General features: G+C 41.1%; 1 protein-coding gene across 1 annotated transcript in view; it reads right to left on the bottom strand.

The window, feature by feature from the left end:
* The window catches only part of OVCH2 (ovochymase 2), a 33,491-nt gene extending 18,604 nt beyond the window's left edge, over nt 1–14,887 (bottom strand). The window contains exons 1-12 of the mRNA XM_088843378.1: nt 14,800–14,887; nt 11,265–11,374; nt 9,541–9,632; nt 7,548–7,720; nt 7,098–7,193; nt 6,708–6,859; nt 5,434–5,623; nt 4,287–4,310; nt 2,546–2,636; nt 1,784–1,908; nt 877–1,017; nt 372–502 (exon numbers count right to left, since the gene is read on the bottom strand). Coding sequence (XP_088699504.1) covers nt 372–502; nt 877–1,017; nt 1,784–1,908; nt 2,546–2,636; nt 4,287–4,310; nt 5,434–5,623; nt 6,708–6,859; nt 7,098–7,193; nt 7,548–7,720; nt 9,541–9,632; nt 11,265–11,374; nt 14,800–14,887 — 1,413 coding nt within the window. The remainder of the gene's footprint in view (nt 1–371; nt 503–876; nt 1,018–1,783; nt 1,909–2,545; nt 2,637–4,286; nt 4,311–5,433; nt 5,624–6,707; nt 6,860–7,097; nt 7,194–7,547; nt 7,721–9,540; nt 9,633–11,264; nt 11,375–14,799) is intronic.
* Nucleotides 14,888–15,424: the final 537 nt, after the last annotated feature.

Here is a 15,424-nt window from a genome sequence, read left to right as displayed (position 1 = left end):
GAGGAGAAGGGGACGACAGAGGACTAGATGTTTGGATGGCATCACCGAATGGATGGACACGAATTGAGTAAATTCTGAGATTTGGTGATGGACAAGGAAGCAGCTGTGCTGCAGTTTATGCGGTGGGAGTCGGACACGCCTGAGCAACTGAACTGAAGTGAAAGCGCACAGTTGCCATCTAGTGGCAAATGAGGCTAGCTGCAGGATAGAATATGCCGGTCTGATATCAAGGTATTTATCAAGAGATTTGTGTGCCAGGTGCTAGGTGCTAGGTACAAGGGATACAGCAGCAAATGCATCAGATAAAAACCTCCGCCCTCATGGTGTCCATGTGAGTGATTCTGTGGAGATCCACAGCCAAGTAAGGGTACCTTAACTAGGTAATGTTTGGGGGCTTGAAAGACCCAATTGCAGCTGGCCATGTCGCTGTAGTCTTCAGGATAGTGAAGACTCTGTATGAGGCCTTCTTCAAACAGGATTGTTAAGGAGTCGCAGCCAGAATCTGCAATACAAAGGAGACAGTCCAATCAGTGGCATCACCATGGACAGAGGGGACCTCTTTGTTCTCACCCTTGTGTCCCCCACGAGAGATACCTGAACTGACTCTTCAGGCAGAGTCATCAAGAAGGGGGAGGCCTATGCACTGGTTCTGGAGAAGTCATCAAGCTCTCTTGGCTCATGTGGGTGGGCACCAAGCATGCATTAGCAAGACTGCATGAGGAGCCTCTGTACCCCGTGTCTCACTGACCTTGGGCTCTTCTTTGCTATGGAGTTCAGTGGGCCTTGGGTGGTCTCCCTTCCCATCATCTAATTCCTATGTGGCCTCAAATTCTGCAAAAGGTCAGCATAGTGTATGATAAGAGTAAACGGTTTTACCAGGAAGAAAGTTTGGTTTAAGAGCTTTATAGGTGAGATTGAACCCAACGGCATAATCTGTGTTATCAGAGATGAAGCTCAGCCTTATAGCACTGGAGCCAACAAGAACTGATGAAGCCAGTCTCTCTCCACAGAATTTCGCTGCAACATAAGAAAGAAGAGTCTTTGCTCAGAGCCTAGAAAACAGCACCCATTAAAAGACTTATAGGGACCTGAACATTCATGATAGTGCAGGATTGTCTGAACCAGAGCTTCTCAACCTTGGCACTACTGATGTTCTGAACTGGAATGTTCGGTGTGTTCAGGCTGTTCTGCACATTGTAGGATATTTTGCAGTATCCCTGGCTGCAAAATTGTTTTGCAACATTCCCTCTGGTTGTGATAGCCAAAAACTGCTCCTGAGACATTGTTAAAGGTCTCCTGGGGAAAAGTGGGGACAGGCCATTATCATCTCCAGTTTAGAACCACAGGAATGCGCCTCCATTTCTGTTTCTTACATAAGTAACTTTTGTCTCCTACTTGTGGTTATCTGTTGCTATCTTCCTTCTGAGCTGGATGAGGCAGGTAAAGGTTATTTTCATGCTCAAGAGAGCAGCATTCTGCCCGAGAGGCCCTGAGAGGCACAGCTGTAGCTCTGCATTTTACTCCCGACAGGCTCTAGGTCTGGCAAATGAGTCTAGGAAGCCTGGTTCCATGGGAAGCAAAGGCTGTAAGTGAAATGCACTGTGGCCTTCCAGTCCTCACACAGGCTCAGATTTCGTTCCTTTCCACCATCATTTCTAAGTCTCAACAGTGGAGACAGGAAGTGTGCTGTTTATAAATGCCTTGGGGCTAGACATATTATAACTAGGCCCCGTTAAGTCTTCCTAGCACTTGTGTCCATTTGACAATGTGAAAATCCACTCACCAATAAGTGTGTCTTCTGAAGAATATATCGACAGGTAATTATGGTCACAAGACTCTGCATCAAAGTGGGAAAAACTGAGGAGCACGTGCATTCCCTCTGGTACCAACAGGGTCCATGCACACTGTCTGCAGGTAGACACATTTGAGAGGGTGTTATTTTCAGATAGAAAGTGGTTGTCACAGTCCAATGAGTGGGGCAGAGTCAAACTGGAGGTGGGACAAAGGAATGGATAAAGAAGATACGGTGCATATTTATGATGGAATATTACTCAGCCATTGAAAAGAATGAAATAATGCCATTTGCAGCCACATGGATGGACCCAGAGACTGTCATACTGAGTGAAGTCAGAGAAGAAGAATGTTGTATGACATCCCTGGTGGAATCTAAAAAGAAGTGATACAAATGAACTTATTTACAAAGCAGATTCACAGACTTAGAGAACAAACTTATGGTTGCTGGGTGGTGGGGGGAGAATGGAGGAGAGGGATAGTTAGGGAGTTTGGGATGGACATGTACACACTGCTATGTTTAAAATGAATAACCAACAAGGTCTTACTGTATAAGCACAGAGAACTCTGTTCAATGTTATGTGGCAGCCTAGATGAGAAGGGAGTTTGGGGAAGAATGGATACATGTATACATATGGCTGAGTCCCTTTGCTGTCCACCTGAAATGATCACAACATTAGTAATCGGCTATACAAGTTACAAAAAAAAACTGGAGGTAGGATTTGGGGCAGGGGTGGAAGCGGGAGCTACTCACTGCTTGCTCTCATAATATAGGAAGGGGCTTTCTGGGAAGTGCAGCTCCCCTTCCGATGCTCTGACCACGCGATCCTGCTCACTGCACGTGGCTGGGAGGAAAAGCCATGAGAATTAGGACTAACAGTGATGGCTAGCCACAGCAGCCCTTTCCCTCCAGAATACATCCAGACACTGGGACCTCTTGACTCTTCTTCATGCACCCTTCTTTTCTCCATGAAATCTTTTCCTGTCTTGGCTTCTATGATGCTTTATTCTTTTTTATTCCTTGTAGATCTTGCTTAACTTTGAGATTCTATGATTTCTTCTCCTTTACTCTTCTTTCTCTGACCCCATAAATCCACTCTACAGATGCAAGTATTTCCTAGGTTCTGTTCTTAGTTTGCATTTCTCTCTACATGAGCCTTCTGACCTATTTCATGCATACTCTGTTTTAATTATTATCTCTACCTAAACTTCTGATTTTTCAACCATATCCTAGGTCTATTTCCCTTAAACTTAACATGCTATAAATGGAATTCCTTCGGGTCTGCAAAACTGCTTCCACTTCTGATTTGAATACTTTTTGTGTTCTTTTCTTAGCTTTTCATGCTCAGAGATTTGATGTCATCCTCCACTTTTTTCTCACCACCCTTAACTTTAGTGACTGTCCAGTCCTAGTTCATCCTATTTCTACGCCCTCCTTTTCATTCTATGGCCATTGCCCTAAATCAAGCCTTATTTTCTTATCTCTTGAACTAATGCATAATTTCATAATTCCACTATGCATTATTTCTCCAGTTTATTCTCTATGTATAGTTCTTATAGCACTTCAGTATAGCGCTAATCTATACTATCTATCTAGTCAGTCAACTCCTATTACTCAGTAAAGGCTAAATTTTTTTTGACTGGCATTCAAAGTTTCCATGATTTGGTCTCAAGTTATATGATTAATCTTCTTTCTCACATAGCCTACACTTCAGCTGCTTTGACTTACTGGGTCTCTACTATACCCTAATTTTTCCTATCTTCATCTTTTAGTATCCATCTTCTGATAAGAATGAGCTGGAATATTCTTTACCTGTATCCCATCCCCACCTGACAAAATTCTATTCATCCTTTCTTCTCTAAGGTTCAGGTTAAAAGATGTCTGTGCTCCAAAGCCTCCCTTGTCTTTTTTTTTTCCAGCTAGAAGCAGCCGTTCTCTCCAGTGAGCTCTCAGGGTTCCCACTTTGCTCTTTGGAGTTAGTTCCACAGACTCACAGAACTGCTGAGCTAAAGATGCCTTTGAGACCATCTGGTCCAAACTGCTTCCTTTTTGGATAAGGAGACTCAGGTTCAGAGGTAGAAAGGAGCTTGCCCAAAATCACAAAGTGAATTCACTGAAGACTTGCAATGTAACCCTGGGGTGGGTTCCCTGTGCTTTTTAAACAAGCTGAGCTCAGAAACCTGACCACTATCCACTTCACCTCCTCCCTCACGTCTGAGATCCAAATTGAGAATCTGACAACTGTTTGTTGAATTGAGTTGGAGCTCTGGATTGCCAAGAAGTGAACTGGGAGGGAATGTGGGGCTCCTGCTGGTGAGGGTGTGCCCTCACTGGCTGGGGATGAATGACCAAGTACTCCAAGCGATGTTTCTATATATAGTGAGTATGGAGAACTCCTGCAGAGGAAGACTTTTGATTGTAAAGGGAACCGATATTCAGAAATAGTAGAGATTAATTCATGCTCCCAGAAGAGCAGGCGATGAAAAATACCCACCTCTGGAGCTCTTTCTCTGCTTCCCTGGGAAAGAAAAAGAAAGATGAGATTCAAGGTTTGTGGTATCTTGAACAATATTTCAAGAAGTTAGCACTCCCAAAAGTGTAGAGGTTTTTAAGTCAGTTTGCAACTAATGAAAATAAAATCTGTGGAAAGAACAGAAGGGATAAATTGACAAAGCAGCAGAGGGGCCTTTGTGTTTTAAGAAAATGATTCACTCTCTTTATTAAGTGGGTTCATTGGCTTGGGGATTACACAAAGCAAGAAGAGGTCATCTGGGCTACCCTTCTAATTTTTCATGAAAAGAGGCTGGAGATGGAAATAATGTACCCATAACCACAAAAGAGTTGCTGAGATAGCTACAACTTGAACTGAGGACTCAAATACCTGCTAGTGTTCCATATACTTGAACACAATCACAAGTTTTTCCTGAACTAGTTTGAATTAACCCCTTTGGGAAGAAATAGAAGTCCTATTGAGGTTGGAAGCCACCAGTTTAGTTGGATTTGGAGGCAACAAAATGAAGTTTCAATTAACTCATTGGTCAGTCTAGTAGAAGGCTGTATATAGACCTTGGCCTTTTCAGATTTACAATACCTGGCTCTCTGTCAGGCCTTCTCAACCACAGCATTACTAACATTTGGGGCTGAATCCTTCTTTGCTGGGTGGGAGTGGGGGTGCTGTCCTGTGCATTGTAGGATGCTTAGCAGCATCCATGGCCCCCTACCCAGCCCAGATGCCAGTGGTTCCTCTCTCTCCTGTGTGACAACTGAAAAAGTCTCCAGTCACTGTCACCTGAAGGGGCAAAATTCCCCCTGGTTGATAACCACTGACCCATGCTATGGTTTGCTGAATCTCGCTAGCACAGTGAGTGAGAGGTAAGTGGTGGAAACATCACCAGCTGACAGTTTCAAGTAAATGCAAATTTGACAAAGTCTAGGATGGATGTGTTCATGTTTCACTGAATAGTTGTATGCTGTACAAATCATAGTCTGTCCTTCTTTTAGACCCAGTAAATACCCCAATCCTTATGTGAGACACTAAGAATGAAAGCAGAGTCTCTCTGCTCAATGGTCTTGACTTGCCTAGACTCTGCTGATGTCCTCTTTCTCCCTAGCTTCTTGACCTTATGTTTTGGCTTGATTACCAATTTGGATGTGTTTGTGGATCCAAGAAAGCACTTTAGTAAGATCTGTGAAGATCCCAGGGGATCCTTGATCATCTTTCTGCAGATTGTTTTTCCAGCCTCGACCACAGCCCAAACCCCAGGAAGTCACACCAGCCATAGTCCAAGTCCCTTTCTTATTCCGGCACATGAGGGAACCTCCTGAGTCTCCCTGTAGGGAGAAAAGATCTGTTACCATCGTTGTCCATGTCTGTGCCCCACAAAGATGCTAGACAAGGATCAATGAATCGATCAATGAATTTCTTCGCTTCTAATACTTTGGACTCAAGGACCTGAGAGAACAGGCAAGTACAATTTACATTTGCTCCTGAAATACCACTGGAGTCCACCAAATCCACCTCCTTCTTCCCCATCTGGGGCTTTCATCAGACATCAGACTGTTTCCTTCTCCTGTCTCATCCTACAGACTCAGAGAAGTTTTGTCCAGTAGTCATATTGACCTTAGTTCTTGGTCAGCAGGAGGGACAGAGAGAAAGAAAAGCTCCCATTATACACAAACCGGAAATCTCTAAGTAGGAAGGAGCCACCTGTCCTTCAGGCTGGAGAACTCTGAGTTCATTGTCAGCATCATCTTCAATGTTTGGTCTTTTGGAAAGAGCACAAGACCTCCTCTGAAATCACAGTCCTTGCTAAAAACAGGTTGTTTAAACTGTCCCTTTAATTTTTTTTGTCTTTTCAAATCAGTTATTTATTGGTAATAAATAACCAAGAGATACCACTGACAGTCATCAAAAAGTTTAGAAACTAGGTATTTGATAATACACACTGGAAATATCGTTATGATGTCACTAATAATTATGAATAATTTTGATAGTTTAAACAGATTTATAATCTTTCTGGAACCTGAGGTTTTTTCTTTTTTTTTTTGAACTTTTTATCTTGGATTGAGGTATGAAAGTAAAAGTCAGTCGTGTCCGACTCTTTGGACCCCATGAACTATACAGTCCATGGAATTCTCCAGGCCAGAGTACTGCAGTGGGTAGTCTTTCCCTTCTCCAGGGAATCTTCCCAACCCAGGGATCAAACCCCGGTCGCTGATTAAACATGCTGTGATAATTTCAGGTGAACAGTGAAGGAAACTCTCCCTTTATTTTGATTTGACCTCCCTTCTCACTCCTGATCCTTCTTTTCAGAGTCTAATCTTTCCTATAGTCTTCTTATTTCAGCCTCTCATCTGATGACAAAGCTGAGGGAAGCTCTGTCTGGGACCTGTCAGCCTGACCACTCCCACCTACCTGACATGCATCTCTTCCTCCATCTGGAAAGCCTGTGCAGAGAAAGGTCCGCCCACTGATGGGTTTCTCTAGGGTCAACAGAGCTGTAATACACTCATCCTGGGTCAAAATGGGCAGGTTCACTTCCTGCAAGACTTGCGGAGCAATGCCATCTAGAAAACACAGACATGAGAACCCCAGCAAGGTGTTCTTTCACCTCCCTGCATTGAAGATGCCCTATTCAGGCTTGTGTCTTTTGGAAAGATTTGAATTTTTAAGTACAATGTGGCATTCTCTATTTTTAAAAATGTTTACACATGGTCTTTTACAAATAGGTTAAAAATTCTATTTTCTGATTATCTACCAGCAAGTTCTGATATCAGATTAAGAGTAGAGCATGGAAGTTCTTACTTTCATTCAAGCGGCCCCAGCCTGCAGTTGTACAAATAAATCCAGGCTCAAATTGTTCCCCTGGCTCTGGAAGACACATGGGCCCCACAAACTGATCTGAAGAAAAAGAGCAAGGCAGGGCTCGTTTCATTCATGGAGGAGAGACACCACAAGCCACTCACCAACGGGCATCTAGGTGGATCCCCAAAGACCTTGTGATGTCTCTGGCACCTCCAGGGATCTCTTGTCAAGCAAAGAAAGACCCTTTCCTGACTCCACTTAAGTATCTCTAAAGTCACAAGCAAAATGAGTTTCAGGTAGGGGAACCCCACCTCAATTTTCTGTCTCAAAGTCCATGATCCAGAAATCTTGGGCACATGCTACATAGTTTATACTTTAGGAGCTGTGCTATGGAGCAGAAGTTCTGGAGAACATGGGATGGACAATGCAGAGCAAACTTCCAGTATTTACCAAAATGGAAAGCTCCAGCCATCTTCAAAAGAGCGATATCATAATCCATTGGTTTCTTGGCAGAGAACTGTGGGTGTATGATGATGGTTTCAATGGTGAGGGTTTGCTCTCCTGGCTCCACATATCTCAAGTCATATTCACCAGCAGTAACGTTGAAAGTTGATATAGTATTTCTATGAGGAGGAAAGAGTAAAAGGGATGGATTTCATTGAAGCTGAGTACAGTTGTAAAGGTTGACAAACTGACCTCTTCAAAATGAGATGGATGGAGAATGCACATGTGCAGCTACTGAACAGAAAAAGTAAGAATGATTCCAAATGTAGAGGCTCCCAGTGTGAGTGGGGGACTAGTGAAAGTGGCCTCATGTGGAGCTAATAATAAGATAAACTGAATACTTTGCAATGTTATTTGTTAAGTGTCCAAGTGTTTGTGTATACACTGTAATTCAGAGATCTAAAGCTACCCCAGATGGTTGATTTGGTCTCTTTCTCTTTTTTTAAATATAAATTTATTTATTTTAATTGGAGGCTAATTGCTTTACAATATTGTATTGGTTTTGCCATACATTGACATGAATCTGCCCCAGGTGTACATGTGTTCCCATCTTGAACCATCCTCCCACCTCCCTCCCCATTCCATCCCTCTGGGTCATCCCAGTACACCAGCCCCGAGCATCCTGTATCATGCATCAAACCTGGACTGGCAATCCATTTCACATATGATAATATACATGTTTCAGTGCCATTCTCCCAAATCGTCCCCCTCTTGCCCTCTCCCACAGAGTCCAAAAGACTGTTCTATACATCTGTGTCTCTTTTGCTGTCTCACATACAGAGTGTCACTGATATCCTTTGGGAGTATTTGGTGATTCTCATCAAGTAGGCTGCTTTAATGTCAGAGATCTAATACATAATGCATACCATGAAAGACATAATAGCATCATAACTCTGATACCACAGACAGTATGCACACTCAGAGCTTTGGGACTGATTACAGTAATGGGAAGAGGGGATCTTCCCCTACTTCCTTCTTGTTTGTGTTTTAGAGATCTAACATGACATGGGAAAGACTGAAGACCTATATTACTTCTATCTGCTGCAAAGTTATCTGAAAGGAACTTGATAGCATGCATTGAGGTGGATTAAGACCTTAGGGATCTAGAAGGGGATCTCTGGGGATCCAGAAGAGATGATTTAATACAACATTGGAAAAGGCATCATTTTCTCTTGGTATACTTCCCTGGCTCTTGGCTATATTAGCTACCAAACCCAATGCAAAGCATCTCTCTAGCCTAACCACATGCCACACTGCAGTGAAATGATCAGTTGACTCTTCTTTAAACTCAACTCTCGGAGGGCAGGATTCACGTCTGAGTCATCTTTGTATCTTTGGTAGCTATTAGTGTACAGCCTTAAGGAAATATCCAGGAGATGTTTGCAGACATGAAATGAAAGAGGCAAAATAGGGGGACATGATCTTGACTGCTGCTTTACGTGTATCAAGAACACTGGCAACAACAGAACATTTGGAGTCCACAAGAAAATGGGTAAAAGATGGAAATTGTTAAAGTTCAGAGAGCCAGGATCTATAGGAAGGAAGACACAGAAGCCTTCTTCATGTTTTATTGGCCTTCTTTTGTTTCCTTTTATTCATTTATTACAATGCATAATGAGCTGGATGGTTTTTTCATCGGAATTTAAGAAAACTAGGGGAGAACTTTCACAAATCTATCATTGTGATGCTTTTTTTTTCTCACTTGTATATTATTCTTTCTTAATCCAATCATTTAAATATCAAAGTATTCACTCCTATAAGGAATGCATGTTTTCTATCAAGTTTAGCGCCCTTGACAATGTCTTTGAGCCCTGCAACCAGCATGTCTTCCCCTAAAGCATACATTGCACCATCCCATATTTTAATAGAGTTATTGCTGCTGATTCCCAGGAAGAACAAAGGTAATCTGACCTTTATCAGTTGGCTGGCCTTTCCTTACCTGTTTGCAACACAGTGAGCAGCCGTGATCACCCACTGTGGGGAGATGATGGTCCCACCACAGACATGCTTCTGCCTTCGTTTCAGAGACACCTGAGTTGCAAAGACCTTAAATGGGAGCAAGTTAATGCCCTGGGATCCCCCAAACCTGGAGACTGAGCATATTTTGAAAAAGAGATATCTTGAATCATGAACTGTGAAGTGGTAGACCAATCACACTATAGTTCAGAAAGAAGAGCAAAGCTGGGCTCAGAATATTCCCACCCCTGGTCCACAAGAGAGGTAGTTAACTTGAGGCTTTAACAAGTTGGTAGCAAAAATTGTGGGTATTTATTTATATGATAATGCTCAGCCAGTCTGTTACTCTAACAATATGAATGATATCTGTGAATGAAGAGAGAGAGAGATAAAAGAAACATTAGATACAGCACAGACCAGATGAAAAAGTTTGAGATAAAGACAAGGTGAGGGCTAAGGGAGTCTTCCAAAGTCTGTTCCAATTCTTCTAGGCATCCTAGAGAAATAGTTTAGATTTACTGCTTTCTTAACAGTCTTTAAGTATTTAACCTTTACAACTTCTTCAATCTTATTTTTAAATCTATCTCTACATATATTTTCTATCATGTCTTATCCTGCTCATGATACTTGGCTTGACTCCAACATGACTTAGAGGGTACAATAAATACTTTTACTTCCATTGTTAGAATTAGAAAAAAGCAATTTTTTAGAATTGTCTCCTTTTTGATCAAAAATTTTTCTATGAGCAATTAAAAAAATAATACAGAGAAAAGCTAAGAATAGAAAAAAGCACAAGTAAACCAGTCAGTGAATCATCCCTGACTCTGACTTAAATGTGAACTTCTGAATTGACTGGCCAACTAATTGACCAAGTAAGAAACTGATAAACCAACTCTTCAATCAAATAATTAATTCATCAGTTAATCAAATAACAATGATTCAGCCATTCCATCAACCCACTGAACAAAAATTCAACCAACCAATCGTTGCTAAATATCCACTGATCTAAAAGTTAATATGACTGACCCAAGAGAAGTGAAAATGAAAAACTATCCCTCTACTTACAAAATGAAGAGACAAGATGGGTCCCAGGTTAAATAAAACTGGGAGACTTTCAAAGACGATAAATGAGAAAACCATAGTCTAGGGGCAGAAGCACAAACTCATTTCTATAGGCACAGAAGGACCAGGAAATCACATTGACACAGAATTCTTAGAACACTAACTGTATACTAAGGAGACTAACTATATACTGTAAACTCTTGACTGTTCCCTGAAGGGCCCTATGGTATAGATATGAACCTTACATCCCAAACATAAAGTAGGCCCATGGATATGACACCTTTGACTTCCCTCATCACCTTTAACTATAACAAGATAGGTATATTTTAAATATATTTGTTGAATCAGAAAGTTATTTTTTAAATTATAAATTTGAAGTGAGATTTTTGTCTTAGGGACTGAAAGTTTGGGATGACATTTCTAAATTTTGGAGTGAGCCAATAGTGCTTGTAACTATTCTGAACACATCTTTTCTAGAAGTCAACTAATAAACATCAGGAGGCTCCTGGATCCTTGTACACACTCATGAGATCTCTGGTGATGAACTAAGCAAAATGGAGCATACTGATGAGTAGCATGGGATTCTGAGAGATCCAATCTTGAGGCAGCTCATAATCCCACCAGAGAAGGTTTCCTGAGACTCACCTGCCAAGGGTAGGAACCTTTTGCCACTTGCCTTCCCCCAACGATGCGACTGAAAATGTTCAGATAATTCAAAGGCTGTGACTTCACTGGACTCTGCCCACAAGTAGGAACTGGGGAGGGAAAAAACAAAAATTTAGAGATTAGATAGTTCGGAGTTCTGAGGTATACAGGAAACTCTTCTGAGCAAGAAATACTGTAAGACATAGAGCATGTAGAAATAGTACAAAGTGGCTTTAAATTAATTGTGGGATTTACTGTGATTTGCGGTATAAGCAATTGTTCAGCTTTTTTACATAGAACCTGCATATCGTGAAGATCTACTTTTCTGATATGAAGATTTAGGGCCTCAGAGGTAGATCTCCACTGGGTTAGCACGAATACAGTCCCCTTTTGATTCTAAGCCGTCTGGCCCCTTAGAGGCTCCTCAGAGCGCTCTGTGCTTCCGTGTCATTTATTATATTCCATTGTGGTTATTCTTTCAAACCCACTAGACTGATGCCCAGACATTGCTCAATTAATTGGTTGAATGGGTGATACTATAATTTGCCTTAAACTTTTAAAAAAAGTAATTTTATTTATTTATGTATTTCTTTGGCTGTGCTGGGTCTTTGTTGCTCTGTGGGCTTTCTCTAGTTGCAACAAGCCGGGGCACTGTATCTCTGGATGCAGAGCACAGACTTCTCATTGCTTCTCTTGTTGTGAAGCACGGGCTCTAGGCATGCAGGCTTCAGTAGTTGGGGCACATGGGCTTAGTAGTTGTGTCTTCCAGACTCTAGAGCAGAAGCTCAGTAGTTGTGGAGCATGGGCTTAGTTGCTCCGTGGCATGAGGGGTCTTCCTGGATCAGGGATCAAATCCATGTCTCCTGTATTGGCAGGCAGATTCTTTACCACTGAGCCACCAGAGAAGCCCCTGTAGCCTGCCTTTGATTGTACTTGCGTTAGCATCTTTTCCTCTGCTTGACCCAGGAGATGAAGTCTCTGGTCATGGTCAGTAGTGCCTGGCACAGTCAAATATTAGATTGAATTCTAAGAGTGGAAAGTACAGATTGTTTAATGATAGTGGACTAGAAAGGAGACACTATCCTAATTCACATACCAGAATGGTGTTAGGGTAGAAGGGTTGCTAGGTAATGGGAAAAAGAACCCTTTCCTTTTTATGGAAAAATACTTTATCCTTGAAAAAGCTGCATTTACTTAGTTACTCTCAGTGTTTGTTCTGCTTTTTTTTTTTTTTTACTTTATTTTGGACTCCTCAGCTAAGAGATGGGCTAGATTAAGATGCTTAAAATGCATTGTTAAATTTTTAGTTTGTCCAGTTATCGGTGACATCAAAATTTTCAAATTTATTTACTTGTAACAAGTGTTTATTTTTCCATGTATTGAAGTTTTGCATCCTTTGCTCATATTTCTACTTGGTTGTTTATGCTTTTACCTTTTTGTGATGAAAAACTTAAAAAATCTCTCCCAAAGTAGAGAGAACAGTATAAATGAACCTCCATGTACTTATCATTCTGCTTGGTAATCAGGGAAGATCCATCTTCTGTTCCTACTGCAGGTCATTCTTTTCTACAAGTTCCCTAGGAAGGCCTAGAATGCCCTGCCTCATAATTGCCCCCTTCTTTACCTTGTTGAATCCTCTAATCCCTATTCTTCAGCTTGGAGATCACTTCAATTGAGACGTCTTCCTTGATTTCCTCAAACTGTGTTAAGTGTCTCTCCTGTGTAAAACCCTTTCCTCTCCCTTTCTAAAGTTTTCACCATGAAATCGTGGGATAGAAAATCCTTTGCCTGTATCCCTCATTTACAATGAAAATGAAAAAAATCTGTTTTATTCATCGCTGTATTTCCAAGATTTAAGCACATTCCTAGCATACAGTAGGAATGTGCTTAAATCTTGGAAATACAGCGATGAATAAAACAGATTTTTTTCATTTTCATACAGTAGTGGAGAAGGCAATGGCAACCCACTCCAGTGTTCTTGTCTGGAGAATCCCAGGGACGGCGGAGCCTGGTGGGCTGCCGTCTAAAGGGTCTCACAGAGTCGGACACAACTGAAGCGACTTAGCAGCAGAAGCAGCAGCATACAGTAGACACTTAGAAAAGCTGGAAGGATGCTCGGGGCTGGCATGCGGGGATGACCCAGAGGGAGGATAAAGGGAGGAGGGAGGTGGGAGGGGGGTTCAGGAGGGGGAACTTATGTAAACCCGGGGTGAATTCATGTCAATGTATGGCAAAACCAACCAATATAATATTGTAAAATAATTTGCCTCCAATAAAAAATAAATTAATTACCAAAAAAAAAAAAGAAAAGCTGAAAGAAGCTGGAAGGATGGACAAATGACTTTTCTTGAGAAAATATCCATGAAAGCATAGCTATTTAGATCAATATGTTAAAATATACAAAACTTTTTCAAATAGCTTCTCATTTAATTTCCATTCTCTGCCTATAAATCAAGCACTATTACCCCACATTACAGATGGGAAAATGAAGAATCAAAGAGATGCACAGTTAATTAATGACAAAGCACAGATGTAACACTGTCTTTTGATTCTGAATCCAGAGCTTGTTTTCTAGCTGTTTCAGTTAACTGAATCATAAATACCTTTGTATACACAAAATTTAGTATTTCCTGAACTCACTGAAGGAAAGATAGAAAATAGATGATTCTTGATGTACAAATCTGACTATGAAGAATATTGCCAAGAACTGTTAATATAACTGTTAACATAACTGTTAACTGTTAATATAACTGTTCTCAGCTTATGTTACTTGAAGAAAAAACCATCATTTATATACAAAATATACCTCAGTAAGCAGGCTTCACATCTACTATTTCTAGCAGTATACTGTATACAGTAAACTACAGTAAGTGAAAGTTGCTTTAGTCGTGTCCGATTCCACTCTGTGGAATTCTCCAGGCCAGAATACTGGAGTGGGTAGTTTTTCCCTTCTCCAAGGGATCTTCCCAACCCAGGGATTGAACCCAGGTCTCCTGCACTGAAGGTGGATTCTGTACCAACTGAGCCACCAGGGAAGACCAAACTACAGTAAAAAGCAATATAATTTTTTAAAAGATTACAAATACTTCCAAATTTATGCTGATTTCTCGAATTTGTTCCATTAAAGGAGATGGGATTGTGGAATGTGTTCAAATAAATGAATAATTCCAGTTTTTTCCAGATCAGTGCAACTTATCCAAGTTGTATTCCATAAATTTTCTATTCGGTTTAATATGATTGCAGAAGAGAAGTCCAAATTAATTACATGAAATCTAATTAGATCTCCAGAATATATTTGCTTCTCCTGTTCTCCCAAAGGAATATGGAGTGAAACTGTGATCCTGCTGCTAAGTCGCTTCAGTCATGTCCAACTCTGTGTGACCCCAAAGACAGCAGCCCACCAGGCTCCTCCGTCCATGGGATTTTCCAGGCAAGAGTACTGGAGTGGGGTGCCACTGCCTTCTCCAGAAGCTGTGAAACCTACTGCCAAAAAGGTTATTTCTTAAAAGATAGTGACAGACTTCCTAGAACTTACCTTTGGGGAGAGAGAGAGTTGCAGATTTACTCTGTTCCAAAAAGATTATTCCAAATAGTAAAATGAGCTTCTTCTTGCTTATATGCATTTTGAAACTCAGAATTTTTCCCTGAAATTTGAGAGAGACTGAAGAGAACCAAAATAGAAAGCCTTGTGAGAGCAGAAATATACCAGCTTAAAAGAAGGTTACTCATTAACCAAGACATGAGGCATTCAACCATGTCCAAATGATGTTTCTGAATGTGGTTTCTTGCAAAGATCTTTGAAAGATGTGGGGAATCAACCACAGAAGCATAGTTTTGATCAAGCAATAGTACATGTCCCTTTACACCCACATCAAGTCATTGCCTCCCCCAGAGTTTATCTGGCAAGCCAAGAGGTTGGTGACTTAAGGCTTCCATTTGCAAACAGTACTTGCTTCTTGGGACAGGTTACCATGTTCTACAAGAGGATTAAATATCAAAGTTGTCCTCATTTGCAATGATAGACTCTCCTACATGCTTGCAAATAACCTAACAGAATGGCCTGAAACATCTGTCTCATGTGTTAGAGGAAAGATAATTTGGTAGCACACTCAAGAAATCAATCTAGGATACTATTCATTGAGGTATTTGTGAACTGCATT

This window comes from Moschus berezovskii, chromosome 14 (assembly GCF_049115385.1).
Source record: "Moschus berezovskii isolate FMDL1 chromosome 14, NW_MosBer_1.0, whole genome shotgun sequence".
Taxonomy (NCBI): Eukaryota; Metazoa; Chordata; class Mammalia; order Artiodactyla; family Moschidae; genus Moschus; species Moschus berezovskii.
This window is presented reverse-complemented; position numbering and strand designations above follow the sequence as displayed.